The sequence below is a fragment of the Lagopus leucura genome, unplaced genomic scaffold (genome assembly GCF_019238085.1).
Source record: "Lagopus leucura isolate 7727_CA_CO unplaced genomic scaffold, USGS_WTPT01 Super-Scaffold_100030, whole genome shotgun sequence".
In the NCBI taxonomy this organism is placed as follows: domain Eukaryota; kingdom Metazoa; phylum Chordata; class Aves; order Galliformes; family Phasianidae; genus Lagopus; species Lagopus leucura.
In genome coordinates, this window is record NW_024962281.1 from 3,686,974 (window position 1) to 3,705,432 (window position 18,459).

The 18,459-nt window shown below is 46.7% G+C and overlaps 1 protein-coding gene across 6 annotated transcripts in view; it reads right to left on the reverse strand.

Moving 5' to 3' along the window:
- Positions 1-3,441: 3,441 nt before the first annotated feature.
- Positions 3,442-18,459, reverse strand: part of KLHL3 (kelch like family member 3) — a 112,655-nt gene continuing 97,637 nt past the window's right edge. For all 6 annotated transcript variants that reach the window (XM_042881716.1, XM_042881715.1, XM_042881712.1 and 3 more), the window contains 8 exons: positions 17,375-17,524; positions 14,549-14,666; positions 13,700-13,897; positions 12,856-12,957; positions 10,627-10,755; positions 8,486-8,626; positions 8,135-8,278; positions 3,442-7,878 (listed from right to left, as the gene is read on the reverse strand). In XM_042881716.1, coding sequence (XP_042737650.1) covers positions 7,850-7,878; positions 8,135-8,278; positions 8,486-8,626; positions 10,627-10,755; positions 12,856-12,957; positions 13,700-13,897; positions 14,549-14,666; positions 17,375-17,524 — 1,011 coding nt within the window. In that variant the 3' untranslated portion in view covers positions 3,442-7,849. The remainder of the gene's footprint in view (positions 7,879-8,134; positions 8,279-8,485; positions 8,627-10,626; positions 10,756-12,855; positions 12,958-13,699; positions 13,898-14,548; positions 14,667-17,374; positions 17,525-18,459) is intronic.

The window sequence follows — 18,459 nt, forward strand, 5'->3', positions numbered from 1 at the left end:
AGGACGCGCACAGTGCGAGCGCTGCTCGCTAGGCGGACTCATTCATTTGGCTGTGCTGACCCCCAGAGCCCGGCACCAGGCACGGCATCTCTCCTCCTGCGCGACAGAATCGCTGCATCCCGAGAACCTGACCCCAAAGCGTGCGTTTATTCAGCAGCGCCCCGCGTGCATCAGAGGCCGCAGAATTAACCAAATTAGAGGGGTGCGGGGGATGCGCAGGCATCGCAAACAGCAGCACGCACACAACTCGCTGGGAAGCTGCCCGGCAATATCCAGCATCTCCAGCCACACACCAGGCCAAAGCCAAATCGCCGGGGGATGAAAACCAGCTGTGACAAAAGGGATCCCTGTGCCTGCGCCGTCGAGCAGGAAGAAGCCACGTGTTTCGTATCATCCAATTTTGGGATTTTGTATCCCCGTTTCCCTCACGAGGAGCTGTTATGGGGCCGTCCTGCGGGCCCCACCTGCACCTCACACGCACCTTTGCCCTCTAGAGCCCCTTCATCTTCATCTTCCCGCTGTGGCTTTGCAGTCCGGTACAGTTCCACACGGACCACGCGGCTCTGGGCCTGGGGCGGGCAGCTGCCCGTGCTTTGCCTCCGCGCAGGGCGCGTTCCTTGCAACTTGGGAACGACCCGAGACAAAGACGAGCACCATTACCGCCTGTTTTACTTCTCTACAACGATATCACCACCATTAACAGCTCTGTCTCACCGCTTTGTCCGCTAAGGACTCTGCTGTTGCTCAGCGCTGTGCCCCGCCACAAGGGCAGCCCCCTCCTCGGCTCCCCTTCCCCACCTCCCCCACTCTCTAGGCTTTTAACACCGACGCTGATCTCCTTACCGCTGTAACATTAATAAATGAGGTAGCAGTAAGAAGCATTCCTGCACCGAAGCGAAGGAGCAGCACCGCACGGTGAGCGCACAGAACCGCAGAAAACGCAATCCCACACCAAAGCCTCGCACGAAGAAATCATCGCCACGCGCAGAACTCCACACTCGTTTGCTCAGCAGCCGCACCCGCCCGCCCTGCTAACCGAGGTGTACGGCCGTAGAACCCAATGCCGAGAGCTACAACCCCCATACAGACCCCAAACGCGTACCACCACAACTTACCCCTTCTTCTCCCGCAGCTCAGCGCTCAGGAGCTGCTCTGCCTCCTTCAGCGCTCCTCTCCAGAGCCCCCAGCCGCCTCTCTGCCCTCATCTCGTGCCGAGGGGCTTCGCGAGGAGCAGCACCGAGCACGAGGCGACCTCACAGAGGGAGAGGAGGAACTGCGAGGAAAGAGAGGCTACGAGTGAAACCCCCCAACCCCACAGCTGGAAGCAATCGAGCACGGTTAAGTCACTCACAGGTGTTCTTTTTTAGGGGTAATTCCTTTCCACCTGGTTCTCTCTTGTATTAAGGTGGCTCCCTACCAAAGTAAATGCAGTTAGAAAAGAAGTGGGAATGATCAGCAGGCTGTGGTGTCTTCACTTCATGATAGTGATACTTGTGGAATTGTGACTGTCGTGACTTGTGTTAGAAGGGACAGCAAGGATCATCAAATTCCTCCTGCCATAAGTATAAAGAGAGCTCCCCAAATCCTGGAAGCCTCAGCTATTAAAACCCACAAATCTCACCTCAACCTGGAAAGGCAATGTAGCCAAAATCTCCACTCTCATAATGGTTTAGTCGCATTCAACTTGCAATGTTACCATAAATGAGGTGTCCTAGGCTGTTCTCCATTGATCCACAAATGAGCTGCATCTTATCAACAGCATTTTTCCACTGGTGAGCTGAGGTCTGTTATCACTTCAGGTCTGTGCAGCTTCCAGGGAGGTTTTGGGAGCTGGGTTGAAGCTTTAGAATTCCAACACTGTTGGGATGCAGCAGCAATGTGTTAAAGCACGCGTGGTTATGTGTGGCATTAGATATTAGTGCTTGGATGAGAACACACCAACTGACTGTTCATTCGGCCCTCCTTCCAGCAGTATGAAACGTTCCCCAGTTGTGAACTGGAGCTGTATGGAACACCGTAGCTCACTGAATGCATGGTTTCCATCAGAACATTTTGACTCAGAGAAAAACAAACGAGTTTTGAAAAGAAGAAAGCAAGCAGGGTAACTTGGACAGGCTCATCTGTTCCTCCTTGACTTGGCAAGGAGGTGCTGCGTGCAGTGTTTCCCTGTTCATTAAGAACTGAGCACTAATTAGGCCTGCAGCTGGTAGGATGCTCACAGTGCTGCCTTGGAGCAGACAAGGTGACTTTGCAAGCACAGGAGCCTGGCAGAGCTGGCAGCTCCACACGCCACAGCTGTGTGGTGTTCAGCATCACAAACCACAGGCAAAACGTTCTGGGAAGGCAGGGAGGGGTTTGGTGTGAAGCAAACACAGAAGTAAAACAAAACCTTCCAGCTGTGCCGCCCATCCACGTGGATTCTGCTGCTCCTCCAGCAGAAAGCTGTGATTTCTGTGGGCAGGTTCAGGAAAGCCGAGCAGCGAGGAGCAGAGCGGAAGGAGAAGTTCGTTCCCAGGGAGAAATGGGTGTGCATTATTGCACGGCGTTGGGTTGCAATGCAATACATTGTGTTTAATCAACAGGAGTAACTTTTCTGATGCTGCCTGCACAGCTCTGGCAGCTGCACAGGGCAAGCTGGCAGAAATGGCTTGAGTTTAAAAATCCTCAGCATGAAATGCAGTCTTAGGGCATGTCCCTGTCCCAGTGCAGCTCTGATGTCACACACACGATTTAAACTGCAATGATGTTTCAGTGTTCATCCAGTGAGACAAATCACCACGGGGTGACATCGCATCACAGAAAGAGGAAAACATAACAACATAAAGATTGAAAAATAACTGTGACATTTCCTGTGCTTCAGAGAACAGAACTTTGGGGACAGGCATTATGTGTTCCTCAAAGGGCCACTTCAGAAGTTTTCTGGCTGCAGATAGGACTTGTAATGACTGAGCAGGATGCTGAGCAGAGGCCGTGAGGGTTGCAATGAGAGAGAGGCATGGACTGCTCGTGATAATACAGTTTGTAAATGGGGGCCAAATCAAATGCACTCAGCTCCAGCAGCTGCACCAATTAAATCTCACTCAATTTGCTGAACAAGAACATTAGCATTAATCACTTTGGCACGTTTCTTAGAATATTCCATGTCACTAAGTAGTTAAGTGGCTCCGTGCTTGTTATCGTGCAGCAGAACGCTACCCAAAGCGGTGCTGTTAATCACTGTGCACATCCAGGATGCCCTGGGAACCCCCATACAGCTTAGGGCAGCATTTCTCTGTGCCTGCCTCCAGTTGGAGCTGGGCTGTACCCATGTCCCACGTCAGAGGGCACAAAATAGAACCAGGCCTTTGCATACAACTGAAGTGGAAAAAAAGCCACAAAGCACAGCAAGGAGTGCATTCCTCGCTGCCTGAAGCTGGTGAAATCAAAGCAGATCCAGAGGAGTTGTATTAGTCCAGTTTTTATTCAAATAAAGAACAGGGAACAACGTGGTTTTGTCATAAATACACCAGAGAAGACCATTCCCTGCACCATTCATCACACTGGACAAGGCAGCCATCAGAAGAACCAATTTGCAACGTCCTTCATCCTTCACATTCACGCACACACAGTCTTTTAATTAAATAATGAGCTTGAATGGTGACACGACTCATTGTGATGCTGTCAGCTATGGAACCAACAGCAGCTGCTTTACACAAAGAACTTCACCTCCAAGTAAACTGCTTCACCATCTTCTGTAATCCTTAAAATTGTTTGATAGTTGTTGGTTTGGTTGTTGTTGTTTTTTTCTTTAATACATAAAATACACAAATTCTCAACATGTCTTTATTGTCACTGTAAAGGAAAATAACTTATAAAACCAGAAAGAGAAAGACAGAAGGGAAAAAAGCGCTCGTCTCCAGTCTATAGCATCTACCAGACTCCCAAACCCTGTGGTGTGAGCATCAGGCTGTAGGTGTGTGCATGGGATGTATGGGCACAAGGCAAAGCCAGGGGGGAACTGCTCCGATGCTACGGTTTACGAGCGATGAATCCCACAGGTTAGAAACAAGCTGCACTTATCTGCTGAAGCACCACCTTAGCTGGATGAATCAGGCATCACACATCACTGGATAGCAAGGATTGTGGTCTCCAAATGCTGCAAACGAGAGAACAGTATTAAGCTTTCGTGGTGTTGTCATGCAAATGCTACCGAGTAAATTTATGGTAATTACAGTGCAGTACACATCTGTACCAAAAAAAATATTTGGATAAACTGAATGAACCGAAAATTGGTTTTAATCACCCCCAATTTATCTATTAGGCACAAATGGAAAAGATGGACTTGATTCAAACTTGTTTCAACAGCAGATTGTTTGAGGCAAATCCATCCTGCTTTACATACGTTGGGCTGCTTGCAGAGCCAGCAGTGTGTGAGCCTCTTCACCAGCCTGCACCCGGGGACACTGCAAGCTCTGTGCAAGGTCACCTTGTGGAAACCCAATGCCACAGTTCCATAGGGGTCAGCACACAGAGACCCCCAAAGAGCTGAGAAAAGCCTTCATGTTCCCAACCGACCGCTGCGAGGAGGCCGCCTGAGTTCAGTGTGTAAAGCCTTCACAAATCCTCCTGTAATAACTCCATCACTTTCGGCAGCCTGTGGCACATCACACCTCCTCCACAAGCAGCCACGGGGCAGACAGCTCATCCACCACGCTGACCAGAGAGCAAACAGAAAGTTAAATTAGAGTACTGAAACTGTTTTCAAATAGCTAGCAATCTAAGAGCGTGCTGGTGATGGAGGTAATGGGTTTTGTTTCAAAACGTTGAGCCCAGTGCTGTCCTTCCACCGTGTCAGAACCAACATAAGAGCTATTCCAGATGTTGGTTACATCATTAAATTTCTTGTGCAGAATCCATACAAATTCACACATCACAGCCAGCAAAAACCGCACAGGAGTGTTAGGAATCAGATCCAGAATTTAACACAGGTGTCATCAGCGGCCATAAAAAGCAATCCAAACATTTTTTAAAATTCTTATAAAAAGATATTTACAGTAAAATCGTTAGCACTGATGCTATGCTTTCAGTCCTAGAAAAAGGCAGTCTTTAAAGGGGCTGGCTCAGGTGCTCCAAATGAATCATACAAACACAGAACAACACACCAAAGACAGACAAATTCCAAAAGCATTTCAAGGGGAGGGGATACAGCTGGTTCTTCATGTGTTACAGTTGTTCATATTGCATAGCTGGAAAACGAGGTCACTTGGCTTGCATAACACTGCAACATTTGAGAAGGAAAAGGGAATTGGTTGGGGTGGAGGAGCTGTGGCTGCAACCAGGAGCACTGGCAATGGCCAAGCCCTAGCCCTGTCCAGCAAGCCTTAGGTCTCGGCCACCAGCATCAATAAATGCCATTTTACAATAGCAGAGAATCATCAAAAGCTTTTGCCTTGTAAGCAAGGAAGGTTTATAAAGCAATGTAAATTGGGGAAAAAATTACCCAGCTTTCAAGTATATTCACCATTCATGACATCTGATCAACACAGCAAGCTTCAGACTTGCATCTCTTCAGCACTTTTTGTGGGTTAGATTTAAAAAAAACTCTTAATCTCTTGGTAACATTTGCCTTCGCTCCAGCAACGCTGGAATTGAGATCAGTTTGGCAGCTGCAATTGGCTGCAACAAAGCTTTTTAGCTTTACGTTTCCTATGTTTATTTGAGACTTAACAAGAGACAGGCATGCTCAAACACACGTCCATCCTGTTGACTGATCTGCATCCAATAAGAGATGATAACAGACTAAAAAGCTTTGCCTATCCCATTTATGCCATATTCCCACAGGCTGCGTGCAAGGCACACATTTGGCAACCAGCTTTAGAGGTAAAATCACTCCAAGCCAAGGCATCACCTTGCTTACATCACTGTCAAGATGCATCTCAGGACTCCGATATGAAGCCAGCTTCAGCCTGGGATACATTGCCACCAACCTCAACAGCTTTTACAATAAGACTAGCCATCAAAAAGGGCAGCACATTATGCTGTTTTTTTGGCACGTTTCATGGCAAATTGTAGAACCCAACACGAGACTTAAAGGGTATTATAAAGAGGACTTATTATTATTATTGTTAGCCCTCCTCTATGGGAGGTGGAGCAGCAAGGGTAGGCACTATTTCCCCCAGAGGGAGCAGGCGCCCATGGCACAAGGACCACGTCAACTCACACACTGAAATGTGCTTATTTACAGAACTAATGTACACACCTGCTAAAGCTGCACAAGGTGATTTAGCTTTAGATCCCTCAGAAATTGATTTTTAGGTATTTTTCTTTTCTACTGCAGAAGTTTGCCTGGAGTGTTTTTGACAGATCTGTAGAGAAAGATACCAGGAAAGAGCAGCACTTTGTGCTGGTGCTCAGCAGTAACACAAGCAGATACGGTCCTGCAGGTCAGCTGCCCCCAACAGAAAGCCACAGCTGATCCACAGGGAAAAGGAGTGAGACAGGCCTTCACAAAAGGCCACATAAATCAAAGATAGTGAGATGGGAAAGAAGCAAGAAGAAAAAAGGGGAAGGGAGAGTGAGGAAGGGAAAAAAAAGAATACATCAGGAGAATATTTTGGAGTCTACATTCCTGCACGCTGTATGTCAGAGCTCACAAGGAGGCAAACAAAGGTATTTGCAAGTCAAGCATCTTCTTAAACAGAAAGCTCTGAGAATCTGTGATGTAAGCAAGATGACTGCATCACAGCTATATCTAGACTTGTCTGTTTTGAATAATCGTATCAATTCTATCTACTAACAGCAGAACACTTTCAGTATAAGGAAGATTAAAATAACAGTTACAATGACAGTGATTAGAGAGATCTCTGTGCTCTGGAAGCATTAAGACACTGCATGTTCATTACCATGCTCATTAACCACTGCCTAACTGACAGAGGGTTCTCACTGTAGGTACCTTCTACATTAATGGCACCATAAGATCTTTCTTTTGACATCTAAACGCTCTATTATGAAATGGCATTGAAATGCTGGACAGAGTTAGAACTGGGGCTTTCAGCACAGCTGGCAACACTGGCGAGGTGCAGGGTAGGGAATAGTTTCTATTCAAGCAGTATTTGTTTCACAGGAGCAACGAACCCTGTCAGAGCAGCATGTCTTTTGTGGGGCTGAGAGGTTTGGTGTGGCAGAGTTGCTGAGATATCAGCCCCTGGGAAGGCATAGCCCAGCATGTACAGGAAACAGCATTCATGGCAAGTAGAAAAATCACATGGCATTTATTTCCACCACACGACACGCATTTCAGGGACACATACAGTAGTCCAGTGGCAGGTACAAACGTATGACTGAGACAGTGTCACACTCAAGCCAGAGCGCCCTGTTCCAGTCCGTTCCTGCTGACTGCTTTTCTCAGTTGGTGCTCAGAAGTTTCCACTGTCAGTAGTAAGGTCTGCCCTCTGGGTGCAGTGAGAAAATAGTTCAACCAACAGTGGGTACGGAGCATCAGTAGTGAAGAAATCCAGAAGCGTTCATTTTTACTCACATGCCCAAACGTAGCAGTTTTGTTTCATACAAGAACTTCAGTGCCTGCAGTTCAAGCACTATGTTTATCCCAGCACACTTGTCATTGAGAAAAACAGTTGATTGCACCATAGATAACAAGCAACACTTCGTGTCTAGCATGGAACATGTCTCCAGAAGGACTTTCCCTTTGCTATGCAATCCACTGCAGAGCAGATGATGTTTGTAACATAGCACTTGTCACATGAAGATGGTAACAGCAATGAGATGGGTTAAGTCAGAGGTCAGTCATCTTCCCACCACCACCTAGCTGGATCCACTTCACTTCTGCTCCTTGCAATGACTTGATTGTGTGTCACAATGGTTTGTGAATCACAGCAACACCTGTTTTAAGAATGCACAGACAAGCTGTTATCTCAGGAGCAGCTCCTGGTTGCCCTGTAGCTAAGATCATGCTGCAAAAACTAACATCAGCAGCAAGCTAGCAGAGCTGCTTACTGTTTCCATGAAGGAATCCTCTACTGAAGACCAAATAAAGCATATGCAGATTTAAGATTAAAGCATCAGGAGGCACAACCCTTACATTTATGAATGATCCGAGCTGTTCCCAGCTCTCTCACTTAAGTATTTCTATCTTTACCTGCATAACTCCTCCCTGTGCTCATACTGGTTGGCAGCAATGTCCACTTGTCTGTGATGGGGTTGTAGTATTCCACAGAGGCCAAGTTGCAGGAACCATCATCTCCTCCCACCACGTAGAGGAGACCATTCACCGCACACACACCTCAAAGCAGAGCACAGAGTTAAACAGGCTAACTTCTGTCCCACAACACATTGCCTGCCACATTTTGATTAATTCCCTTGAAGACACCTCATCTTCCAATTTATTACTTGTTTGTAATACTGTATACTTTTACACCTAGAACAACAGCCACATTAAAAACCACAGACAAATGCAACCAAGCACCAAAGACAGGCTTATTGTGCTTACCTGCATTTCTTCGGCACATATTCATGTCTGCTACTTGCTTCCAGGTGTTTGTTCCTGGATCGTAGACTTCCACGCTCTTCCTGACCAGGGGACCATCGTGCCCTCCTGTTGCATACAGCAGCCCACTGAGAACACCAACACCTGCCAAACAGAGCCCAGCATTGCCAAACGTACACAGCAAAGGCTGCACACACCTGGGTCTGCTACTGGATCCTGCAGGGGCATCTCTCCAAGGCATTTCCAGAACATGGGCTATGTATGTTTCAGCATCACCCAGCACTCGGTCAGCTCTCCAACTACGCCTATAGACTGCTGCAGCTCACTCCCTCTTTATCCCTGTCTGTCTGATATTTTCTGCCACAGGTCACTCTGCATTTAGCCTGATTTTCATTTTCAGGAACTACATTTTTGTTTTTCTGGCTGCCTTTGTGCCTTCATCCCTTTGACACCATTTCTCTTTTCAGCAACCCATGGCTCACTCCAATTCTTCAGGCTGCCTCCGGGTTTGTTTCCCCGTCCTCCTCACCACTCTTTCCTCAAACCAGAGTGAAATAGAAACACCAAGCTGAATTGCATCATGTTAAGCATGGCATTAGCCAGCAGGACAGCCCCCAGGACCTAAAAATAGTCTTGTGTTGATAACTTTTAGAAAGGCACAGAGCTCTGACCCCAGAGCTGTTCAAGGCGCATCCCAGTTGATGGAGAAGTGGCAACTCACCCAGCTGGCAAAGAAAGCCTGCCACATCTGAGCCCATCCAACCTGCTTTGCAACACCCTGCCATTTGACCACATTCAGCTGTTATGACAGATTTATACTTCAAAATAAAAAAGTCAGTAAGCTAATTTAAGCAAGTAGGAGAGTTAAAAGGCTGGGAACACTATAGCTTCCACAGTTGAAACGCCTTTATCTGTGTTGAGATGGGGGGCACAGGAAGAACTGTCTCTGCCCAGGGGACTGCCATTCCTCCAGCAGCACGCTGCCAACACAGCCCTGCTGCCTGCTTTGGGGTCGTGGCAGGGATTTGAGGACACTCATCCTCACCTCCGCTAGATGTCAGCATGGGCACAGCAATGCTGGGAGCTCAGGTTCTCGTTTCCCAAGCTGTACCAGAGCAGCAGCACTACTCTCGATGTGGCAGCTGGTGCCTGCTGGAGGGATGCGTGCCAAGTGTTTGGGTCACGACCACTTGATGGGCTCGGCTCAATTTGGGAACTGCAAGCTGCAAGGTTACTTGGCATATTTTTGCTCTACTTTGACGTACTGTCAAACAATATGAGATTTTCATTGTTTTCTTATAAGTTTGGGATACGTTTTATTATCAAGCCAATATTATAAACCTCTTCAACTGAATTAAAATCAACAGCACGTGACCGTATTTGCCTCAGCAAGAGCTAAAGAAAGTGCATGAGAATGAGGAAAGAAAGACTGTGCAACCACCCAGCTCAGAAGGAAATCTCCACCTGAAGATTATTTTAAATGCAATGGATAGGAGCTTTTACCCTTGCTGGAGATGAACAGAGAAGACAAGTGCCAACCTGACCTAATATCACATGTAAGTTAGAAGCCATCAAGACTTCCTTTATCACGTCCTTTCCTCTGATCTTCCAGATCACCAACTCCAGGCAAAGGTACACTAAAACCTGGTTAGCAGTGGCCATGTGAGATTAATTATGTTGCCCTGACTTGGTCCATGTGTAACCAACCCAGTGCAGATGATGTGCTGCACTTGGAGACTCAGGAAGGATCCAAAATGAAAATGCATCTGACACAGCCCTCTAAAACCAGGATCAAGAAGGCAGTGCAGCTTGACTTCCCAGTGTCCAGCTGAGCCTGCAGCTGGCAGTTTGGAAAGACAACTGTCAGCATACAAGTGAGATGCATCTGTTAGAAAAGCTATGTGGAAACAGCGAACATTATTTCATTAATACAGAAATTAATTTCAATTTGGAAGAATATAATGAAGTCAGGAAAGATGCTGAGAGCTTCCAAGCAGTTATGGCTTTTCCCCTCACGGGAGGGGGGCAGAAAATAACAGGCTGCACTTGCCAGCTCACTTGCCAAAACACATTTTCCCTTTCCTTTCACAAAGAGAGGAGAGCCCAGTGATTATCTCCTTTTAAGAACACACCAGAGCCACTACCTGCACCGCTGCGTCGAGTGCTCATGTCAGCCACGTAGGTCCATTCATTGGTGGCCGGGTTGTACTGCTCTACAGTACTAAGGCACTGGCGAGATGCTCCATCATAACCCCCCACAGCATAGAGCTTACCTGCAAGAGACACATGTTGGCATCAGCATCACGGCTATGACTGATGTATGATGCCCCTGCCATACCTGGCAGCCCTGCTGAGGTCAGATCCTAGCTTGGAAGGCCCTGGTAGAGCTGCCTGAGCCTGCTGGCATGTCTGGGGCAAACCCTACTGAAAGGATCTGAAGCAGGATCACAGACAGTGGGCCTGTTTGCTTTTAAAGCTGTCAGGCAAGACAGGGAACCATCATTATACAACAGATTCATTAGAAGCCCAAAGCCCTGAGGGTTTTCTGAATGACTTGTTGGCCTAGGAGATGAGTTAATACCAGAGCATGTTCTTCTGATCAGCATTTCCTCCTGTTCAGGTGCCACATAGCAAGGTGAGCTGACAAAGGTAAATACTGTACATTAATTACACAAGCAATAAATCTGCAACAACCCTTAATATATTACCTCCGTGGAAACGTAAACCCAATTTTGAATGTCCTAGGACAAACCAGGACAAACCAAAGCTGCTGGTACAGCTGAGGCCACTCTGTTCACTCATGCCAAGTGACCATGACACAGAAATCCTGTGGGACATAGGACAGTATGTCTATGCTGTGCGCTTCTTTCTTACACAAGACTCCCAACAACAGCCATCATCGACAGTCTTATGCTTGACACTTTGATATTTCAGGGCTTCAAAAGGATGTGGTCCTGCCTCTGTGGTCACAGCTTCACTCACAGCCTCCTCGAGCTCTTGTTTGAAGCCACTTGTTACTCAATCAACCAAGGCACGAGTGCCAGACAAAGCAGGACAAGATAAAGTTCCCTGGTTGGCATCAATCCTTAGATATTTTCACTACCTACAGGCATTGAATCAATCTCCATCATATTCAGATGAGCACTGGGGGTAAACTGCATGCTGCAGCTGGTTCCCTACACTATTACAATCAGCTTTCCTTCTCCATCACACACTCATTTACTATTGTGAACTCCAACACATGCAACACTTTCTCACACGTTAAACAAAGCAAAGCAAAAGGATTTCATATGCATCCAGTAGAAAATAGTTCATAGAAACATATTTCTCAAGTATGTATTACATATTTGCTTGGAATTCAAACGACCAACCCACTGCAGCTAAACAAACCACTGTCAGTAGCCCAGCACTCCACAGGCACGTGAATGGGCCAATTTTGAACGAGATGTTTATTTAAAGGAATATGCAGATTTAGCACAACCCCCACGCGTCATTTTGACTTCATCTTCTTCCTCTCCCAAACACACTTCACACATTTCCCATTCAAACCAAGTGAGTTCAAAGCAGAGTACACAACAAGCTTTGTGCCATTGGCTGCTCCACAGGGTACTAATTGGAAACTGTTACACCATGCTAAGAGAAGGTCAACCAAGAACTTTCCCTTGCTTCAGAACTGATTTTGCTGAAGGTTTCTACCTAAGTTGCTCTTTCTCCTGGATGCAAACCAAGCTGCTTGGTTCCAGCCCACCTGGGCTGGCTGTTGGCACCTCTGTGCCAACAGGTACTGCACGATCCCTTGCACCACCTGCTCTGTTCACTTCACCTGCCCCACTCCTGAGCTGCCTCAATATCAGCATTCATAATCATCAGCCCCTGTTCACTTATGAACCAGAGCAAATGGTGCTGCCTGTGCCCGAAAGCCTGGTTTTAGCATTCCTGCCAAACCACCAGCCTGGGGCTGTGGGATGAACTGTGCTCCTGTTCTACCACTGAGCGGATTTCTTGTGATAGGTGCTCCATCCACACACTGTCTGCTGATGGCAACAGTGCACTGCACAACACTGTTTGCTGTCATCAGAAGCAATCCAGGCAGAATAAGAATTCAGAGAAACCTGCACACACCTAACAGCATTCACAGAAGGCGTGGGTTGGTCTGATACAGGTCTGAGGCTCTTGGAAAGCAGCACACAGTTTCTCACTTATAAATAAAGGAGAACTAAAAAAGCTGCAGCAATTAGGTCTGATAAAATAAATCTTTACCAATCAAAGATAGTGTTGAGAACAGGTCCTTCAGTTACTTCCTATTGCACTTACTAGGCTTCTGTTTGACACTGAAACGTTTGCTTGATGGAAATGGCTGATGGTTTTCTTACCCTCCACAACTCCAACTCCAACACTGCTTCTTCTTGTGTTCATGGGAGCCACAAAAAACCACTCATTGGTTTTATAGCTATAGGCCTCAACTGATGCCAGACCTAGTTAAAAAGGGGATACACAGGTTTTCTAATTAAAAAAAAAGAGAAGAGAAAAAGATTGGTGTTGCACTTTCATCTGCCTTCCACCTCCACCCAAGCCCGTAATTCCCCCCGCACTCCTGAGACCCAATTTTCCCAGTCCCTTTGGTTTCAAGCTGGACACACCACATCAATGCCACTTCTCCAGCAGCTGGAAAAATCACATGGACCCTTGCCCCAGGGCACCAACATGGAGCAGAGTCCAGATTCCAATCCCAAAGGTTCACATTCTTTCAAGCATTATAAAATGTCTATGCAAAGGATGAAAAACTACCCCAGAGCATTCTGCACTGTACTCATCACCAGCTGAAATAGCTACAGCAGAGGTGTGAAGCTAAACAAGCAGTTTTAGCAACATAACTCCCAGACAAGCATACCCCATAAAATGTCCTATGCACATTTCATTCATGATGCTATGCAAATTTCAACTAAAATCAGAAAAAATCCCTTTTCAGTCAGAATCAGCATGTTCATATAGAGAATGAGACTGAAAGAACCATTTCACTAAAGAACCTGGGTGAGACACTCAATTACTGAAGGGTCAGAACATGTTTGGTACTGCACGCAGTGCACCCACCCAGACTCTGGCACATTCTCTACAAAATTATTGAAGAATTGCTCGGGAACCTCACTAAAGCTCTGCAAACTCTGCTGGGGTCTCTGAAAACACTGCTTTGGGTCGGGCTTTTGTTCAGTCACCTACCAGTGCTGCCATCAAAACCGCCCACTGCATACAGGAGATCATTGAGCACAGCTGCACCCAAAGTGCTTCTTCTTTCCTGCATGCTGGCTATGGATGTCCACTGGTCCTTCACGCCATCGTACACATCAACAGTGCGTACCCTTAAGGATCCGTTAAAGCCTCCGACAGCATAAACATTGCCAGCCATAAACACTACACCTGATAAAGGAGGAGAGACATCTTATGGAGGTTTTACAAACAGCTGAAGAACCAAGTATTATCAGATGGCTGCCAGGGTGCTTAAGGCAGCAGGGAAGAGCAGAACGTGGGCAAGTCTTGAGGGCTTTCTGCAGGTTAAGAGCAGTGGAGCCAAGTATGATAAAATATACGTGTTGTAAGGATGGTAAAATGCACATGAACGCACAGCAACATAAGGCACAGATGGATTCAAATCTGAATGAAGCGTTTTTTGGAGTCACAGAGGACACCAAATGGTGATCCACATTCACATCTATATCATACTGTCAGGAAAACGCTCCCAGCTTTCAGACCCACTCTCCACTGACCCTTAACAGACCCAGAGGGCTTTACTGAGCTCCTCGGATTTTTCACTAGGAAACCACAGAGAACTGGATGTTTATGGGGATAGTAACTATGAGGGGCAGACAGGCAGAAAGCAAGCCCTGCAGAGTGCAGGGCACCCACCTGAACACAAAGGGCATACGTATAGGGAAAGAGGAAAAGGAACGGCAAAAAGAAAGCTGTTTGAGGATGAAAGCACAGAGGAAAGCTGAAGTGATGACTGAGGACACATTCATCTGGCTCTGAAGAGCTGGACACAACGAAAGCAGCGGCAAGCTTTCCCATTACCTGCTCTACACCTCCGGGAGGGAAGCTCAGCAACCTGGTCCCACCGCTCCTCCTCGAAGTCATAGCACTCCACACTGCGGATGGCTTTGGGCGCTTGCCCGCCAACCACAATCATCACCTGGAAAGGGAAAATGAGAGCTGGGCCACCTCAGACATCAGCCTGGGCAACTGCTCTCTGAACAGAATGCAGCAGCCCACCCCAGCCTATAGCAGCTGCCAGGCAAAAGCTGCAAGCCCACCGGAAGCCTCTGCAGACAGTTACTTCAGTCAATCCTTCAAAAGAAAAACCTCATCTCCATTTCAACACACACTGCATGGGACAACCCCCATTAACCCTTCCTCACTGTTTCCCAAGCAGGCAACTTGCCCTATTTCCCTATGAAACACAGAATTAGTTTGCAGCAGGGTGTGTGCAAGGCTTGTGGCCAAAGAATTTTTAAGCAAAGAAGATCCCAGAGTAATTTCCACAGCCAGCCCAGTGTTCAGTCATTATCTCCATGATGGTGCTAAAAATAATCAATGCCACTTAACAAATTAAACCTGCCAGCTGTATTGTCACCTGCAGGGAAGATGTCACTTGGGGAAAGCAGGACTTAAGACCCAGTGCTGCTGGGCTGCTGAAGGAAGTAGGTTGTCAGCTTCATTAAAGCCTCTGGCTGCTACATGTGTTGATGCAAATCTAGTAATTAAACCTTAAACTCCACGCAGATAGGGAAGAGCTATGTGAAGCTAATCAACAGTGAATCTCAGGAACCTGAGAAATGCTCTGCTGCGACCACATGCAGTGCAGTCCTTCACAAACCTGCCCTGCCTGCTGCCAGCCCTCAGCTCTGGAGGGCAGCCCATAGCCATGTGCACAGGCAGCATCCGAACCTCTGGCATTTATAAACAGCACTACCTGCACTTTGATCTGAATGTGTTTCCTTCTGTCCCCTCCACCGCTACCAAGGGGGAAGATTTGTTCTCTTACCACAGGAGCAAACACTACGACAATCTGATTTTCACAAGGCCACCGAGCAGTGAGTGAGATAAGGGGGCTCCAAATGTAGTTAAAGGGAAGATACTGGCATCAGCCTCTACAAGGCACCTGTAGGCGGCTGAGGGATGAGACTCCACTTGAGGTCATGAGGTAATGAGCTCAACTCCTATCACAGTTGCCACAGAAGTCCAGGGCTAGACAATGCTCTAAATTATTTCAAGAGTATGAAAACAGTGAACTGCTTTAGAAAGACAGTGTGACCTTAGGAGGTAAATCAACCTAAATTAGCAGTCTGACCACTAAGTGTGCAGCAGGCTCTCATGGAAAGCTGCAGAGCCTCACGTGATTATAGACTTAAGAGATTTCACAGCAGGACCAGCGGATGAGATGAAAGTTTCCCAGTAACCGGATTGCTAGGAGATCATCACCTTCTCCCATTTCTTTATAGTTAAAAAAAAGAACAACAAAAAAAGAGTTATCAGCCCCACAGAAGATCTGGGTTGGTACTCGTAGGTCATGCTATTAGTAGATGCTGAGAATCTCTTTAGTCACTGACTCACTAACTTCTTTAATCCTTGCACAAGGGTCACATGGCCCTTCGTGACCCCAGAGCTTCTACACAAACCCCCTCAGTGCCTGCAGGAGGAGCAGACAACGTACTGAGCTGCTCTGCAGATCAGCAATTTATTGAGACCTTCCAGAATGTGAACATGTGAATAGTAGAGATCTCATATCCACCCACAAACCAGACTCCGTATGCTTTGTACTTAGAAAAATAATACACAGTGCTTTTGGCATCTTACAATCGCTGAAAAGCTCACTACCAACTTCACAGGCACAATGACCAACTGCATTTATCTCTGGAGCATGGGTCAAACAGTTTCTGTTGTCATTTTCTCTTCACTAACAAAGTGGAGCTGAAAGCATCTCATGCCTCCGGGATAAACACAGGGAGTAATGAGGATTATTTATTCAGTAGCTGCTCCGAGTTTATTGGAATTTGCTTCAGACTTCCTGCTCACACGTCTGGGTGCCGCTGTTTCCTGCTTTCCTGCCTTCTGATTGCAGAGACAGAAAAACAACAGGCAGCAGAGACAACGTACCTCAGCAAGGCTGCAGTGCTGTTGCCACATCCAGCTCCTGGCAGCTGCCTGCAGCCCATGGTCAGTGACACTGAGGCCATAGCTCTGGGGACACAGCCACTGCCCCCAGACCACACACGGCTGAGAAAATGTTTTAAGAGCAGAGCATTGTCCCTTGAACAGAGATACTGAGAATTTGTCTTGGTTTACTGAACTTCATTACATACCCACAGTGGGCATATGCAGTGCCAGAAGAGGCAGTGAAGCAGCTCTGAAGTATTGTGAACTGTTTGCAGCCTATATCCATTGCCACACAGGTGACAGACACTCTCCTTCTGCAGCTGTGACTTCTGCTCTTCTTTCACAGGCCTGATGTAAACTCCTGATGTCTTCACTGACTGCAGTAACACCTGACCCCAGCTGATTTCAGCTTGTGTCTGCAGTTCTGCTCAGAATCAGATGGTAACATTTTGTCTGAACTAACCCCTGGTCTCCAGCAGCACCAGTTATATGATGACATGGCACATTCCCCAACAGCTCCCTCCCCTGCTCTGCTCACCCAACACAAGCATTGAGGATTGGCCACAACACAGAGGAAATGCAGCTCGCATCCTGATCAGGGACTTCCTCTAATGGGCTCAGAGCGATTGAAATGCAAACAATTCAGAGTTAGAAAGCATTGTAAAAGCACATAAGCTCCTTTCAAAAGACAGAAAATGCCACCAGTAACATTGTGTGAGGTGACACAGTGACACCTTGGCTTACCTTTGGCAGGCTGACAGGAGTCCTTGGCTTTGTTCTGGGATTCTTGATCAATTGCCTTTGATCCAGAGGAAGCAAATGATACTTCATGGCCTCGATAAGAAAGTCTTTACATGTGTTGTTATTCTTGATTAAAGCTTCTTCTTCAACTGTCTGAGAGCATGCACACACATGAAAGGTCATTTAAAGTGAAGCACTTGGTGGCACAGGTCACAAGGAGCACACAGAAACCAGAACTTCTCTTCCAAAGTACCAACACAAAAAGTGCAGAAGACCGACAGAGAATTCCAGCCCTTTCCAAAGAAACAGATGCATTCACATCCAAGCTCCCTTTCTTCCAGAATCATTAAAGAGCAGCAGCTCTCCCTCTATTTTATCACTCTCTGTCAGACACCTAATATCTCAACAGAGGAGAATTCAGCAGGAGTCTGCACATAAAATGAGTAATTCCTCATTTTGAGTCATAATTTTTAAGAAAAGGCCATATCTGTTCCTGCCTCAGAGGATACAGTTAAAAAGGAAGAAAAAAGACATTATGCATTCATCTTCTGTATATCAGTTTTATTTCTGTTGCGTTGACTTTTTAGACAGAAGATGAAAGCAGAGCAGTCTAAAAGCCCACATACCAACCCCTTCTCATCTCATTACTGAGGCCCAGATCCCAGGAATTATGCTGTCAAGAACAATCACTAAGTCAGACTAAGAGCACATCTCACCTACCATCACACAATCCCACATTCATAGAGCCTGCTCCTGCACAGGACTCTTCTTAAGCCAAAATTATCACATGTACACTATAGAGAAAACCATGCAGCCTTGTACAAGCACTACCTGAGTGTTTTTAAGGCAAAAAATCCCAAGATATTTACTTCTAAATGCTTCCACCAAGACTGGCAGGAGCTCAGCTCCTAGCACTGCTGGGCAGAGCACAGGTCACATTTTACAGGGTTTCTGCATGCATGAAAACAAACACACACAGATTTCAGAGTCCACACACTTTTCCCTTTTATTCCTCTGTTGACAGACTCTGCTTCACGCCAAATTAGCCATCTCAGAAGCAAACAGCCAAGCCACTGATTAAGAAGCTT